Genomic DNA, 17,205 nt, shown 5'->3' on the forward strand with positions numbered 1-17,205 from the left:
TAGAGAAGTATTGATTTTTCAGAAAGTTGTAAGAGTGCAGTGATAAGAAGGAGTGACGCCATTCTGTGGTTTTAACATATTTCTGGCTGAGATAGCTACTTTTGAGGAATGCATTTAACAAAGCCGAATACTGACGATATATTGTTGGTAGATAGAATAAAATTCAAACTAGTTAAATCACTTGTTTGTTTGCTATGTTAATAACTTACCATCATCAAATTTCACGTTTCATTTCATTCAATTCAATCTAACCATTCTTTTGTCATTGTCTGTCAGAGGCGAATTGAGGAAATCATTTGCCTTATACTCAATCCTAGGCGAAAGTGAGGACTGCAGATGCTGGAGATCAGAGTCTAGATTAGAGTGGTGCTGGAAAAGCACAGCAGGTCAGGCAGCATCCAAGGAGCAGGAAAATCAATGTTCGGACAAAAGCCCATCATCAGGATGTCGATTTTCCTGCTCCTCGGATGCTGCCTGACCTGCTGTGCTTTTCCAGCACCACTCTACTCTTATACTCAATCCTATCCTTTTAAAATTGTTATATTGACAGACTGCTGAAGGACCACAATAATACTTTGCGCAAAATTAAAAATGTGTGTGGTGTACTTAATTTTGTCCTCAGCATTTGAAGAATAAATCACTTGCAAATACATGCAGGACATAGAAGATTAATTACTTATGAAATAAAATATTTGCGAGTGTTGCCTCCTGGCTGGGTTATAGTTTAGCATTTTCATAGAATTTAAAAATCAGCATTCCTAAAGTTAGGATGTGCTCATGTTGCAATGAGAAGTATTTCCCATCTTGGTCTCAATGTCATAAAGCACTTGAGGTTCTGTGAAAGTACAATACATGTATTTAGATGTACGATGGCCATTGACATTACAATTTGTAAAAACGGTTAAATAAGTGGTCAGCAAAGGCTTATGTAAAATTTTTGTATATTTTCCATGGTTTATTCCTTTAGCTACTTGCACCTTAAAATTGACTCAAAAAATTTTCCTCACATAATTTGTCAACCCTTTCTGGAAAACAGAATATTCTGAATTGCTTTGTTGCATTCATAATAAACATATGTTAACAACTGATGCCAGTGCGTTTTAGCTGTATTCTTGAAACAGTCAGTTGATTAGTACTCTTTTTGTAAAACATTCTGGAGCTTGTGATTTAGCTAAAGTGCACAGCATGTTTTTGAATGGCCCAGATCTTCTGGTATCTAGATAGTCAGAGACCAGAAATACCCTGAAAAATACAGGTTGGTTCCTGTTGGGCATCTGTACACAGAGTATACAGTAACTGACCAGCAAGTTGAAACTTATGATGAAAGATTACCTGGCATCTGCAAGCCTCTTTTAAAAAATATACCCCAACTTGAATTAGAATCAGAGACTTCAGTGTCTCCGATTCAGGTTCTGATTCTCTTACTTTAATAGTTATGAAGGAGAAGTTAGAGAGACTGCCCAAACCCTGACCTGGACCAAACTCTCTTCAGGACCCAATCCAACTCATTCATGCCACTTCCTGGACTGCACCTGAACACCCACCCCACCTTGGACATGGTCTGGGACTGCACCTGAACATCTACCCCATTTGGACATGGTCTGCCTGGACCTAAAACCCAAACCTACTCCCTCCTGTCTGACCTGGCTTCGTATCCCTTCACAATGTGATTCATAATTCATTATATCATTTATCATGGCTTCTGTGACTTTACATCCATAAACAAATATTATTTTTTTTGCTGTTACTTATATGTGTTGCCTTTCCTCATTTGCCATTGAATTAACTAACTTTTTCATTCTGTACTAGGGCGATGGTTGGGTGTATCATAGTCCCCTCTGGAAAACACAATGCTGACAGATCCACCTTAATTTTTGCCACTACCTCAGATTTCCTCTCATTTGGCTGTTGTCATCTGCAAAAGATTCTGAGGTGATGATGATAAGACAAAAGTTAAAAAGTGACTACGCTGTATAAAGCAAAAGAACTTTTATTAAACAAGACATATATTGTGTATTAAGTTAAAATAGTTGCAGGTTCACCAAAACAAATTTATTCAGGCACTGTCCTGTACACAACTGGCACCTGCTTGTTAGAGATTGAAATGTTAATGATGGAGAAATTTTATTTTACTGTTTCAAGATTTTATATTTTTCACTTGCAAAGACTTGTTTTGCACATATATAAAGAAATGTGCCATTGATGTAGTCACTTTCGGCTGTATGTATGAACCAAAAGATGTAATTCATTGTCAAAAGTGTTTTAATATGATTATTGAGCATGCCATTACACAAGCATTATAGCATACAGCACTATTATGCACATGGATCTTTTTATTGCTATGATGCGCTTCATCACATGCGCAAGTAAAGCCATAACACCTAGTTTCTTTTTTAAGTTATTCCAAATGAATAGCGTTTTGAACACATGCATCTACTAAGAAACACAGCCATTTCTGTATCTGGTGTGATATGCGGCTGAAATTGCTAGTTTCCATAAACTAAGAAGAAGGGCTATTTAGTTCCCATGTGCAATCAGTAAAACTTCTGTACATTGAAAATGATCTTTAAAAAGTTATTTTAATCCTTTTAATACCCCTTCTGCACCCCCTCATGTTCAAAATAATAGAGACGCAATTAGGAGAATTGAGCTGGCTAAGGGTTTTAAAAGTGTCCTTGTCTCAAACACAAAACAGTAGTAAACTGTACTGTTGCAGTTATTTTCAATTTATAATTTAAAGCTCAGAAGAACTGCTAATGACTGGCTGACTGAGAAGATGATTATCAAAATATTCCATGCATTTGTCTGAGATCTCTTCTTGTCTTTGCATCTATTCGTGATTCCTTATTCATTTATAAATTCATTTTTATGCACTCTTCTAATTCTGCATAGCTATGCACCAGCAAGTAAGTTACCTCCTTGCAATTAATAGAAAGCATATAACTGTATGTCAACACAGACCTCTATCATGGACCTGCATTTTGCTCCACAGTATCTACTTTAAAAAAATGATATCTCAAAAACTGTGTCACTGCACTAAAAATGTGGAAGTTTCAATTCAGAACAATTGTTCAGGCATGTTTGACTTTAGACTGTCCACTTAAAGTTTGTATTTTTTGAACAGAAGTCATTTTTGGGTGCTAGGAAAAATTTCAGTTATACCTCTGTGAGTTCTAATGGTATTATGATACAATGTGACATTTAATTCTGGGGAGAAGCAGCATAATAGAAATGTCCTTTCACAGAGGCAGAGGGCATTAGTGAATGTTGGGATGACACTGATATTCACAAAAATAGGCTAATATAATTACTAAAATAAAAGTCACCAGCCATTTCATTGCAGTACTTCAAAACGCTTCAGTGCAGATTTCATATATACTCGTACAGCATAGAAACAGACCCTTTGGCCCAACATATCTATGCCAACCACATATCCCAAACCTAACTAGTCCCATTTACCTGTGTTTGGTCGATATCCCATCAAATCTTCCCTAGCCATGTATGTGTCCAAATGTCTTTTATAAATGTTATAATTGTACCTGCCTCTACCACTTCCTCTGGCAGCTCATTCCATACAGGCCCCACCCTCTGCATGAAAAAGTTGCCCCTTGCGTTCCTTTTAAACCTTCTCCCCTCTTCCCTTATGCCCTCAAGCTGTGGACACTCATCTGCCTGACCTGCTGTGCTTATCCAGCCACACACTCTCAACCCTTGGAAAAAGACCTTAGCTATTCACTTTAGCTAAGATCAACCAGTCTAATAGTCTGTTATTGATTTTACGATCCACTCACAATTCTTCTCATTCTTTCTCGTCTAACTCTATGAATATAGCCTATCTCTATTCGCTCCTTCTTCATTTCTATTCTATCAAAGCAAATTCTTTGTCACAATTCCGTGTGTTAAACAAGTTCTCTTAAAATTCCTATTTGATGTCTTGATCACTATCTTGTATTGATGACTTCTACCTTCCTTATGCAGAAGGCCAATATCTACTGAAGACGACAAATGCTGGATATCACAGTGGGTCAGACAACATCCATGGAGAGAGCAAGCTAACATTTCGAGTCCAGATGACTCTTTAATGTTCCCCAGAAACAACCTCTTTGTCTATTCTGTTGTACCATTTAAAAATATCTATAGAGTCACCCTTCAGGCTTTTCTTTTCAAGAGAAAGCAGACTCTAATATTTTTTATTTCTTCTGATAGGTATAACTTTGTAGTTTTGATATAAACCTTGTAATAATTTTTACACCCTCTATAATATATTTTTTTCCTTTTTAGTATATGACAACCAAAACTGCACAAAGTATTTAAAAGTGATCTAACTGAATTTTGCTACGAATTTAAGATAACATCTCAACTTTTCAATTCAATTTTCAACTTTTCAGCTCTGTCAGGTATAGTTCAAGGTAAAAGAGTAAAAAGATGTACTTTTCTAAATTTGTTTTCTTAAAGCTGAAATAGTTGGAGGTTCCAAATGTATTCATTTTCTTTTCATTTTTATATGTGTCAACTTTTATAAGAAGTATTAATTTGAAATCATCACTTTATATGTAACATTTATCATTTTTGGAATAATGTTGTTTTCTTCTGTGATGTGAATTTCAAAATGATGGTTGCAGTAGATCACAACCGAATTAACATTACGGAAAGTACAATTGGCCTCAAAATTTAAATGTTAGTGGAGGACAGAATTAGGCTTAATGTGGAGGTGCTATTGTTGGACTAGAGTGGAGAAAGTCAGAAGTCGCACAACACCAAGTTGTATTCCAATGGGTTTATTTGTGAAGGCAAATGTTGTGTGACTTCAGAATTAGGTTTGACAGTGAATACCAATTCTCATATTTGAAAGACTTCCTGATGGTCATAAAGACATTGGAGGGCTACTGCTTTTTGTAGTATTGAACCATGCCATGTGTCACTAACTCATGGAGGGGGAGGGTTTATATAATCTGGTAAGATTACATAAACGTTGTGCAATCTGCTAAAATTACATAGTTTTTTTACAATCTGCTAAAATTATGTGATTATCAACTTCTCTATGACTCCTAAGCAAATGGTTTATGTAACAATATTGTGAGGAGTTATACAGCATGAACAGATCAGCATGATGCAATTTTCCAGAACAGGAAGGTGAAGCAATACCATCTGCTTGGTGCTGCTATCATGTACTTGACAGAATCTCCATTCAGAAAATTGTAATTTTGAGTAAGCAGTAGGATATTTGCAATAACTCATTGTGACACAGGACAAAAAGCAAACGACAAGTGGTAGTGTGCCACAACAATTGACCTTTGCTTCTTTGGCCATCAAGCAGAAAATCAAGCCAGCATTGCTTGTTTATAAAAATAAAGGTCTTGAGTAAGAAATATTTTGTGCAATATAAAGTCACTAATTAGTCACCCTTGTTCATTCAACCTATCATTGTAAACATATATTTACAATATTATGCCCACTCATTCCATGGATAAAAATTAACAGATTCAGCATAATACTGTATTTGTGTGGTCAAATTAAATTTCAATATTAAAATCATAGAATCCTTATGGTGTGGAAGCAGGCCATTTGGCCCATCCAGCCCACACCAGCCCTCCGAAGAGCATCCCACCGATACCGACCCTTAACTATGCATTTCTCTTGGTTAATCCAACTAGCCTGCATGGTTTTGGATTATTGGAGGAAACCCATGGGGAGAATGTGTAAACTCCACACAGTTACTCGAGGGTGGATTCAAAACCATGTCCCTGGTACTGTGAAGCAGCAGTGCTGAGCCACCATGCTACCCATATCTGCAGATATGGTATTACTTCAACATAGAATTGCTACATGGTTCATGTTTGATTTCATTCCTTTGAAAACTAATTGATTTCTAGTTGTAAGCAATTTTCTTAATGATGGGAAAGCTATGGGGCAGCTGAAAACAACAGCTTCTCAGTGTACGTCAGAGGTCAACTGCTCAACAGGTTTGGTTGTAGACTGAAGATCGGCCACCTTCCTGCTCTCTTAGCTGGAAATAGGTAAACATTCATGGAATTGGACGGGAAAGCATAGATATGTTAAGAATTAGCATATTTTTTAACAAAGGAGTTAAATTAATAATTTAATGCATCTAAAGAAAGATTATAAGAATAACAAATCTTAATTAATTTACACGTTTTGAGGCAAGTGTCTGAGGCTTTGATTGACCTAAGGCCCTTGGCCCTGAAAGTTTTCCTTATATTGGATTCTGTACCTTGTGTGTACTGTTTTTCTTACCATCCACTTTCATCAATGGTTGTATTACCTTACCTGAGGTAATAGAGTTAAGTAAATCAATACAATTGTTCCAAAATAACTTTTTTTGTTCAATAATTCCACTTTCTGTTCTCTAATCAAACGTAAACAGTTTGTTAAAATGTTTATTGACTGTCTTACAACTGCTGCCATTGTCCCATTAATTGTCACATGGGAGAAAGACCTTCAGATTAACTTGTGCAGTAGGTGCCAGAGAATTATTTTACCCTAGTGCTATTTCTAAATTGTTAGGGTTCAGTTAAAACAAGGAATGATGAAATAATGAAAGCCGGTGAAAAATGGCTTTCACATTTTGAGCTTCCTGTACAGGATCTGTTTAAAATGTGCAACAGGAAATTATTTGCATTAAGTAGTTCTTTTAAGAGGATTAATCCTTTGCTTTTCTCTTCTACTTTAACCCCATCAACTGTGCCAAATATTCATGAGTTCATACCTGTGCAAATAAGAGTTTGTAACTTGCATTGTTTGTGTGTGCAACATTTAGACTTAATTGAAAACTTGGTTATTTTACTTGTTTGTTTGCGAATGATCTATTCAGCTAATGCTGGAGTGTCAGCTCCTGGAGAAGAAACAATCAACGGCTTCTAATTATATCTAACTTTAAACAAGTTCCTAAAAGATGATTAATTACAATATCTGTCAATTTTTTTCCTCTGTACTTTGGTCTCAAATTTAATGGCTGAGTTTGTGCTTTTCATTTAATATGCTACAGGGTTTGAACAATTTTTTCAACTTCCAAAAGAAATCAGTGCTGTGTCATGTAATCTCAATGCACCATTCACATCAGGAAGTGAAACTAAGGTGAATAGTGATTGTAATAAACTAAGCCAGAGTAAGCAATGTGAGTGAAATAAATGCACACGCTTTTAGTACAGTATGATAGTTCATTTAAAAAAAAATAGAAACTTTCAATAATGCTTACTTAATGAACACTAATGAATTGGAAATTTAATAAAGTGAACCCAGTGTGCAGTGGTGAAAATAGGTCTGATTAACAGTACCCATCAGATTAGAATATCTGGACTGGAATTTTTAATTTGTGTTTTGCAATGTCTGAATCTATTCAATTTAATGTTAATATTTGTGATAGAATTCAAAATAGAATTCAAAACTCTGAATGAAATTCAGACAGCCAACTACCGGAATAGAAGTATCCAATTGACCATGCCTATAATTTCAAACTATCACAATACTGTTACAGTAAAAATATTTCACAGTTCATACACCTGGCTGAAACTATGTTTCTACCTTTGACAGTTGCTTAATATGGCAGGTAGAATGATCGAGTTATCCATCCTCCTCTAACTTAGATCATGCATCACTTCCAGCTAGCCTATCAAGTTGTTAGACAGAGTTTGAGACATTAAATCTGCCAATCACTTAAAAGCATTTAATTGTTTCATGATAAGTACACTTGTTTGAAGAATATTTAGATTTGGGCCAATAAGTTGATTTTATCGGCAAACCATCAGGAACTAAGCCTTAAGTTTGTTTTGAGATACCATTTTCTTTCCATTATCTTGTATTTGGAAATTCTAAGTAATACTCTTAAAATTATGCTCCTAACTGCATTGCTCATTTTACTGGAATTAAGTTTTCACTTTAGCTCTTGGACAGAAACTGTGGGTTTAGTTTTTAGCTTAGATGATAATCTTCACTCGTTTCCATACTTAGCTACCTTTTTGATCTCAATATCTATTAGCTGACGGCAAAATAGTGGCGAGCTTAATGTCAACTGTAAATTTTATTTGTTAAGCTTCCATGAATAAACATTCAGTAAGTGTGCTGCAACTATATGAGCGATTGTATTACCAAGACAGTGTCACGTGGACGCACTTGCTGATGAAGTGTTAGCTCGTTGTATCTCCATGGATTCTGCCTGGCCTGCTGTGATCTCCAGCATTTGTTGTTTTCTGTACAGATTCCAGTATCTACAGTAATTTGCTCCTGTTGATCCCTTTGTGTTTATTTTTGTTAATGGATATTTAGGAGCAAAGAGAAGTTAAATTAAAATATTATAACTCATTTTGAAGGATGAAGGGTGTTATAATGACAGTTAAGTAAAATAAAGATCCTTTAATTTTACAAATTATAACTACTGTCTTGTTGCAAATCTGTCTTGCGTTCATGCACAAACTAAGCAGCAAACTTACAATATGCTGTATTCAAATTCAACTCTCCTCTTTTTGTGAAGGTTACTTCATTGACCTTTGGTTGATCTTTTTGAAATTGAACTAGTTTATTAATAAGTAAAATACGCAAAAACAATTTACTGTCCCCTATAGTATGACCCTGGATTAATCTTGTAGATTTGAATTAATCAAAGTATAAAGACCTATTAAGAATAAACAAGCATATCATTGTTCTGCAACAAAGCAGTTATGTCTCTTAACTTTGCAATAAATATTGATTTTTTTTTCCAAATGAATACAATACTGGAAGTCTATTATTTATAATTTAAAGGGGCAGTATCATACGTTTGTATGTAAATTAATTGTTTGGAAAGCAAAAGCTTAATGCAATCTACTACAATCTATCTGTTAATTGTTTGAAAACTATTTATTGTACAAGAAACCATGTGAGGTTTCTATGAATGCCTTATTAAATGGAGCTTCCATACAGTTCAGAAATTCAGTGGTACCAGTTGGAACTTTTCTACGTGAGGCTCTGCTGTTTGTTGAACGATGGAAACATAGATGTGACCTACTTGACTCTGTTAGTTTAAAAATTAATTTGTGTGGACATTACTACAGAATTAAATTTACTACAGAAATGGAAGTTGCAGTATTAACAGTCTCCTTGACTAAATGTTAAATTGCATAACACTGCATAACTTTTAATCATTTGTTATCAATGTCTGCGCTCAGTCTATCAGAGTGTTACCTTTTGATATCAATCTTCATTAGCTTTCATTATGGTGTGTTGCTAAGTGTAAAATGTTTGGTTTCATTCCTGACTAAGCTGACATTTAGTTTGTATTCTCTAGAATATTTTTAAGCACTAACACAATGTTCTTTTTCTCAGCATTTGTAAGTCCATAATTAATTCCACAACAGTTACTTTTCATTATGCCAGTCAAATGGCTTTAACTAAATTACATTCTTTCGAATGTAGGCGTGTAATAAGTTTAACCTGTGCGGCTTGCAATTCGCAAATTAACATCAACCAAACTATTACATGTGCTTTGAACCTATGCAACACTCCTTTTGTTATATAGCAAAGTAAATTACAATGGCGTGAAGATGATTTATAATACTGTTTTTGATTTAGTAATAAATATGACTTGGCAGTCACATTTTATCTTTTATTGATTTTCCGTTGTTGTTCATCCAGATTTTAAATATCTTTCCTGTTTCTCATGGACCAACCTTTACTCAATTTTCTTGCCAACTCTCCATGTAAAAAAGGTTGTCCTACATCCTCTTATGAAAAAAACATAAGCAAGAAAGTTAGTTGTGGAGCATAAACATAGTTTTCAGGCCAGCCAGTTCTGATTGTACTTTATGCTGTAAAATCTCAGGAAATGTTTAGAATTAAATTTAGTATTAAAATTAACTATTCCATCTATCTCCTGCCAACACACTTGAACAGGGAATTGATGTTATTGACACACTACTATGTGCTCACACTGCACTGGAATCAGAAATAGTGTTTGCCCCTTATTGTAGAGCTGGAGGTTCTGCATCCATTGCTGGCTGCACCCTTGGCTCCCCACTAACCATGCCACGTTCTCATCTATTTATCACAAATATATTTCATGAACTTCCCTTTGTTATTGTGCAGTGATGTAGCACTACAACATAGTATTTTTCTGTGTGTCTGTCTGTGTGTATATATGTGGAATCATTATGCCATCTATTGGTGGCGTCTGCAATAAACACAACCTTAATTGTTATAAAGTTGCCATTGTCCTACCAGAACATAGGGCTACTCTCTCATTTAAGAAAGACAGTTGGTGGTTGTTTAACCTGAGGGTCACCATAAGGTTGAGCTGGAGAGTCCTTCATGATAATCTCAACTGGTGCGAGAATTGAACCCACGTTTTTGTGTCACTGCATTGCAAACCGGCCATCCAGCCAAATGAACTAGTATATAAGTCTAAACTGAAAATTGTCAAACACAAAATTCTCACTGTCTGAAAGAAATTGCATTTTAAATCCAGTTATTAATACTATTGCAAAATGTAAATATTGAAGTGTTATTATGCACGAGGTTGCTTAGTACTAAGCATGTATTGGGACTATGCTTATCTTGATGTGAATTTTGATTACCCATCTAGATGGTACTGAGTACTTTTTTTTCTTATTGTGCAAATTAATTATTTTTTTTTCCCTTATACATTCATGGAATGAGAGGGTTGCTGGCTAGGCCAGCATTTATTATCCATCATTAATTGTCTAGAGAACTGTTAAGAGCCAACCACATTACTGTGGATCTGGAGCCATATGTAGGCCAAACCAGGTAAGGGTGGTGGTTTCTTTCCCTAAAGTATATTTGTGAACCAGATAGGTTTTTCAAAAAAAATCAACAATGGATTCATGGACTCTGTATTTACTGAATTCAGATATCATCATCTGCCATGGCAGGATTCAAATCCAGGTTCCCTGAACATTACCTGGGTCTCTGGATTAATAGTTCAAGTGATGATACCACTAGGCCATCACCACCTCATTGTAGCCAGCTTGATGTAGAATAGCCAATTGAACAGCATACTAAAAACAAATAAATTGATGGTTATTCTCAGACCCATAACCATTTTATACTGGGTAGAATTTCCTTGAGGCTGACCAGTATCTCGTCCTCTGATCGGCAGGAGGTCCTTGTCATTTCCATGTAAACACCCGATGCAATCAAGTCCTCTTCAATCCTGCTTGTCCAGAACTACCAACCAATCTGACGATTGCAGTACTGCACACATCTAAGTCCTAGCATTGCAAATTAATCCCAAGTGACAGGTGAGTTAAGGTAGAATGTGATCACTGGAAAGGGAGGGTGGGAGACAAAGGAATGGGGTTTGCTTTTGATACTCAACACACTGGCAAATGTGAGATGCAGTATGTGATAGTGAGGGATCCCCACCCAAGAGGCTGCTGGTGAACCGATCTGATGCCTTCCCCACCTACCATAACATGGGGGACAGGTTGGTGGTGGGTTAGAACATGACTGGAATAGCTGCCAGCTTTATTTTATAATCCCCTTCCCTACTTCAGCAGGTGGAGGGGAGATCGTAAAATTAATGCTGATTTTTTTTTAATTGCTCCTAAGATTTCATTCCTAGGTTATTTGCAGAAGTGTGCAGGAGTTTGGAGCCTAGTAAAATATTGGAGGATTTGAAATCCTGTTGAAAGTAGACATGAAGGCTTTGGAAATGAAAGATTGTTGATGATGAGCCAGAACATTGAAAACCCAAAGTTGAATAATTATCTACTGCATTCATACAAACTTATGAATTAGACGTAGAATCCCTACTGTGTGGAAGCAGGCCACTGCCCCTGAAGCCTGTACATTATTTACAAAACTATGGATGATCTGTTTGAGGCATCAATTCTACAATCCTGTCTACTTCCATAGCCTTTGACTGTTTCTTGATTAAAGAGAGAATCAAACTCGGCCTTAAGTTATTCAATTACCCAGCCTAGACTTCTCTCTGCAGAAGAGAATTCTTCTAACAATCGTCAGACAGAGAAAAATAGGAATTCTCCTTTCTGTCTTAATTGTGGGATCCTTTAAACTGTGTCAGCCACTACTCATCTTTCCCTTAAGATGAAATGTCCTCTCAGCATTCTGCAAGTCCCCTCCAAAGCTTGCATTCATTCTCATTCTTCTAAACTAAATACTGACCCAATCTAGCCAATGTTTCTTTACAAGATTTTATCCCAGCAATCCCTTCTCTGAACTACTGTTAGCGCAATTGTATCTTTTAAAGAAGGCAACCAAGATTTTGCACATTATTCCTCTGCATTTGTTTCATCACTATCCAGTACAACTACAGTAAAACATTCATAACAAAATAACCCTTGCAATAGATTCCATTTGTCTTTATAATTGCTTGTTATTTGGAAACTTGAATTTTGAAATGGACAGAAACATGTATAGCTTTAATATTTATTTGTAATTATGTATTGTGCATATTAAGAAGTAAAGACCTGGTTTTAGTTTCACTTTAGATTTGTGAGTGGTATAGAGTTTGTTGATATGTGCATTTCTAATGAAGGTTTCCAGCCTTAGATGATAATTAAAGATAAACTTGCATTACAACCAAGGGTAGAATAGAGAAAATAAAATATTGATCAAACAAAAATAGATCAGCCTATTGTGAAGCTGCTAAAACCAGACTCCTCACAATGTTTGACTTTATTATAGTTGATATACAACGTGAAAACAAACAGTATCACATTGGATTCCATGATTGGGAAACTATTGAGAAGATTGGACAAGCATTGTTTGTAACAGAAATTGACTGGTTAAAATAATATTGACAAGTTCCATTAACTGATATAGCCAAAGAAATATCAGCTTTTTTCACCTTGGATAGACATCATCAATGTAAAATCACGGTATTTGGAATGGAAATTATACCGAGGAGAAAGTGAGGGTTGCAGATGCTGGAGATCAGAGCTGAAAATGTGTTTCTGGAAAAGCGCAGCAGGTCAGGCAGTATCCAAGGAACAGGAGAATCGACGTTTCGGGCATAAGCCCTGAGGAAGGGCTTATGCCCGAAACGTCGCTTCTCCTGTTCCTTGGATGCTGCCTGACCTGCTGCGCTTTTCCAGCAACACATTTTCAGCATGGAAATTATACCAACAATGTCTCAATGATTAACCAACAATGCCATTGATTGATTATGTAACAATAGGGAATACGTTATTTGGTTGTGTTAAACCTGGGCAAAAAAAACCTCAGAAACCAGGAACAGGAGTGAACCATTCAGCCTGCTCTGACATTGATTGTCATAGAGTCATTGAGATGTACAGCATGAAAACAGACCCTTCGGTCAAACTTGTCCATGCTGACCAGATATCCTAACCTAATCTAGTCCCATTTGTCAGCACTTGGCCCATATCCCTCTAAACCCTTCTGATTCATATACCCATCTCGATGCCTTTTAAATATTGTATTTGTCCCAGCCTCCACCACTTCCTCTGGCAACTCAATCCATACATGCACCAGCTGCTGTGTGAAAAAGTTGCCCCTTACATCCCTTTCAAATTTTTCCCCCTCATCCTAAACTTATGTACTCTAGTTCTGGACTCCCCTACCCCAGGGAAAAAACCTTGTCTATTTATTCTATCCATTGCCCTCATGATTTTATTAACCTCGATAAGGTCACTCCTCAGCCTCCAACACTCTAGGGAAAACAGCTCCAGCCTATTCAGCCTCTCTCTTTAGCTCAAATCTTCCAACTCAGGCAACATCTTGTAAATCTTCTCTGAAACCTTTCACGTTTCATAACATCCTTCTTGTAGGACGGAGACCAGAATTGCACACAATATTCCAAAAGTGGACTAACCAATGTCCTGCACTGCTGCAACATGGACATCCCAACTCCTATACTCAATACTCTGACCAATGAAGGAAAGCATGAAAGAGCAGTTGTTGCAAGCGATGAACAATTTGTTCCTCTGAGATATTCAAGAAGGGGTAAGATTAAGGAACCTTGGATGATGAGAACAGAGGAGCTTCTCGTCAAAAGGAAGAAGGCAGCTTATGTAAGGTGGAGGAAGCAAAGATCTAGCACAGCTTTCGAGGATTACAGGCTTGCTCGAAAGGAGCTCAGAAATGGAGTGAGGAGAACCAGGAGGGAGCACAAAAAAGGCTTGGTAAGAAGGATTAGGGAGAACCCAAAGGTATTTTACTCATACGTGAGGAATAAGAGAATGATCAGGGAGAAGGTAGGGCCGATAAGGGATAGCGTAGGGAACTTGTGCATGGAGTCTGAGCAGATAGGGGAAGCCCTAAATGAGTTTTTGCTTCGGTTTTCACAATGGAAAGATACCTTGTGAATGAGAACTTTGAGGAGCTGGGATATAGGCTTGATCAAATCAAAATTAATGAAGTTGACGTGCTGGAAATTTTGGAAAACATTAAGATTGATAAGTCCCCAGGGCCAGAGCAGATTTATCCTCGGCTGCTTTTCCTCTTTTGACTAAATTCACAACCACCTTCAATATCCAAGGGTCCCTTATCTTGCCACCCTTGTCCTTTCTCCTATTGGAGCATGGTGGTACTAAACTCAGATTAGTAGATCTTTAATGAAGCCCAAATGGAAACTTGCCTGATAAATGTTCCTCCTAATTAATACTCCCTAATTCCTGCCTAACACATGTACTTTGCCTTCCCCCAATTTAGTACCACCCCACAAGCTTCTGACGTATCCTTATTCATAGCTATCTTAAAACTTAAGATGTTGTGATCACTGTTTCCAAAATACTCTTCCACTGAAAGGTCAGTCACCCGGCCAGGCTCATTAGCAAAGATAAGGTCAGTATGGTCCCGTCCTCTAGTTGGACTATCCACATACAGTTTCAAGAAATCTTCTTGGATACATTTAACAAATTCTGTCCCATCTAAGCCCCTTTCTGTAAGGGAGTCCAGTTAATATTGGGGAAGTTAAAGTGGGCCCATTATGACAACACTTTTGTTATGGCAGCTTTCCATAATTTACCTACATATTTGTTCCCTCAAAGTCTTATAATATAATCCTATCAGAGTGATTGCATCCATCTTGTTTTTGAGCTCTACCCATATTACTTCATGGATGAACCCTCTAGTATGTCTCCTCTGAGTGTAGATGTAACATTCTCCCTGATTAGTAATGCAACTCTTGCACCTCTTTTACCTTCCTCTCAATCTCATCTAAAACAACACAACCCTGGAACATTGAGCAGCCAGTCTTGTCCTTCTCTCAACCAAGTCTCTGTAATGGCCACCTCATAGTCTCGTGTACTGAGACAGGCTCTAAGCTCACTTGGCTTACCTATAATACTCCTTGTGTTGAAATAAACACACTGCAGTCCGTTGTACCATTGTGTTCATTTACATGTCTGTGCCTGTTGTTCCTTCCTTTCTGACTTACTGGTTCTGACATCTACCCTCCCCTTAATCCCTCCACTGCTGACCTGCTGCTCTGGTTCCCGGCTCCCTTCCACTCTAGCTTAAACCCTCCCGTGTTAATCTTGAGGTTCAGGGACACTTATTTCTAGAAGGCCCGGACAGGCTCAGGGGAATGCCAAGGTTAGATGCATTCTCCTCAGCTTGATCTCTCACAGAGCTGAGAGTGACTGGGAGGATAAAGGTAGAAGGGCCAACTCTCTATTCAGACTGTCCTGAGAAGCAACTTTGGGTGAGGGGTCTGTACCTATTTCCTTTTCAGGCTTGGTGCCTACAGACCAACCGTACCTCCTTTTGAGGAAGAGCCATCTGGAATAAGGTTAAGGTCCCTCATTTCCCTGTCACTTTGCCACTGATGCTGAGAATCAATGAGTGATGGAGTGTAGCTCTGTGTGAAGATCTGGAGAGCTCTGAGACTGTTGGCCCTGGCTGTCCATTTCAGCCAGCGTGATGAAGGGCTTGTGCCTGAAACATTGATTCTCCTGCTCTTCGGATGCTGCCTGATCTGCTGTGCTTTTCCAACACCACATTCTCGACTTTGTCTGTTTCAGCTGCCAACCTGTCCGTGGAGGCATCCAGACACTTGCATGTCTGAGGCCACTGGGTCCTGAGTGCATTGCTGCAGCTCTGCAGTCCTTGTGTCAAGTTGACCAATGACCCTGACAAATCTATCTGGGCTGAGCAGGTGGCCTGGTCTCTGGCAGTCCTTCCAATGCCAGTGACGGAACTGTTTTTTCCTCAACCCATTGCAGAGACGTGGCGATGATGTGCTATCTCGCAGTTTCTCCCTATTCTAACCTAGATAAAGTACCCACTAAGGACTCAGTATCTGAGGTTATGGAGGGTGTAGAAGGCAGCCTTTGCCATTGCATCCTTGGAGGCATCTGTAGCTTCTTCCTCAGAGATGGTGGTGGGATGTCTTGCAGCATTCCCCTTTTTTTATATAAGTATTTTTATTGAAAAGCTTTTTTATCTCCCTTACTATAGCACTCCAATATCTTTTCATCTTGCAACATGACCAATAACAATGTGTGCAAGTGCCTATATTAATTTTACATTTGGGACATTGTGGTGACACTCCTTTCTTAAACTTGGCTTCTCTGGTGCCATATGAGCTCTGTGTAGATCTTCAATTGCATAGCTTGCGCTCTGTTACATACTGAAATTTTCCTTACATTCCTCCAGATGTCTTCCCATATCGCCAGTAAAATGTCCTGTCCTAACTCTCGGTTCCACGTCTTACAAAGTCCTTCCATATCCCCCAGAGCATGGCCTTTCTGTAAATGATATAAAGTATTAAGTGAAAGAGTACCCGTACACTGGAGAATTCTTGTCTCCGTGTCTGATTTTCAACAATGGGCCAAGACCGTGTTCTTCCTCTATATATAGTCCCTTACCTGGAAGTATTGGAAAAGGTCCCTATTGGACAATCCATATTTCTGACTTAACTGACTAAATGACATCAGAACCTCTCCCTCGAATAAATTTCCCAAACATAGAATTCCTTTGTTCTCCCATGTCTTAGAGCTGGAGTCTGTTGGCCAAGTTTAAATCCTTGGGCTCCTATCAATGGGGAAAATGACAAAGTCTTATACCAATTGCCCTCGTCTTGCCTCATTATCCTCCAGGCTTTCACCATATTTAAGATAATTGGACTATTACCTGCTGGGTCACGGATTTCATCTTGTCCATAAATAATAAATTAATTAGAGACATCTTGACAGTAAGGCTTCAATATCAAGCCAGATCCATTCTGAATTCCCCCGTACCCAGTCATCAACTTATCTTAACACTTATTTG

General features: G+C 37.7%; 1 protein-coding gene across 2 annotated transcripts in view; it reads left to right on the forward strand.

Annotated features, from left to right (window-relative positions):
* The window catches only part of LOC122564402 (oxysterol-binding protein-related protein 10-like), a 256,567-nt gene extending 246,968 nt beyond the window's left edge, over positions 1-9,599 (forward strand). The window contains exons 12-13 of one of the 2 annotated variants that reach the window (XR_006315905.1): positions 1,810-1,932; positions 3,979-9,599. Coding sequence is in view for 1 of the 2 variants with exons in the window: in XM_043719213.1 (XP_043575148.1) it covers positions 1,810-1,857 (48 nt within the window). In the remaining variant the exon portion in view is untranslated. Of the gene's footprint in view, positions 1-1,809 lie in introns of both variants that reach the window. The other variant, XM_043719213.1, reaches the window with a different exon arrangement.
* The last annotated feature ends 7,606 nt before the right edge of the window (positions 9,600-17,205 follow it).

This window comes from Chiloscyllium plagiosum, chromosome 29 (assembly GCF_004010195.1).
Source record: "Chiloscyllium plagiosum isolate BGI_BamShark_2017 chromosome 29, ASM401019v2, whole genome shotgun sequence".
Classification (NCBI taxonomy): domain Eukaryota; kingdom Metazoa; phylum Chordata; class Chondrichthyes; order Orectolobiformes; family Hemiscylliidae; genus Chiloscyllium; species Chiloscyllium plagiosum.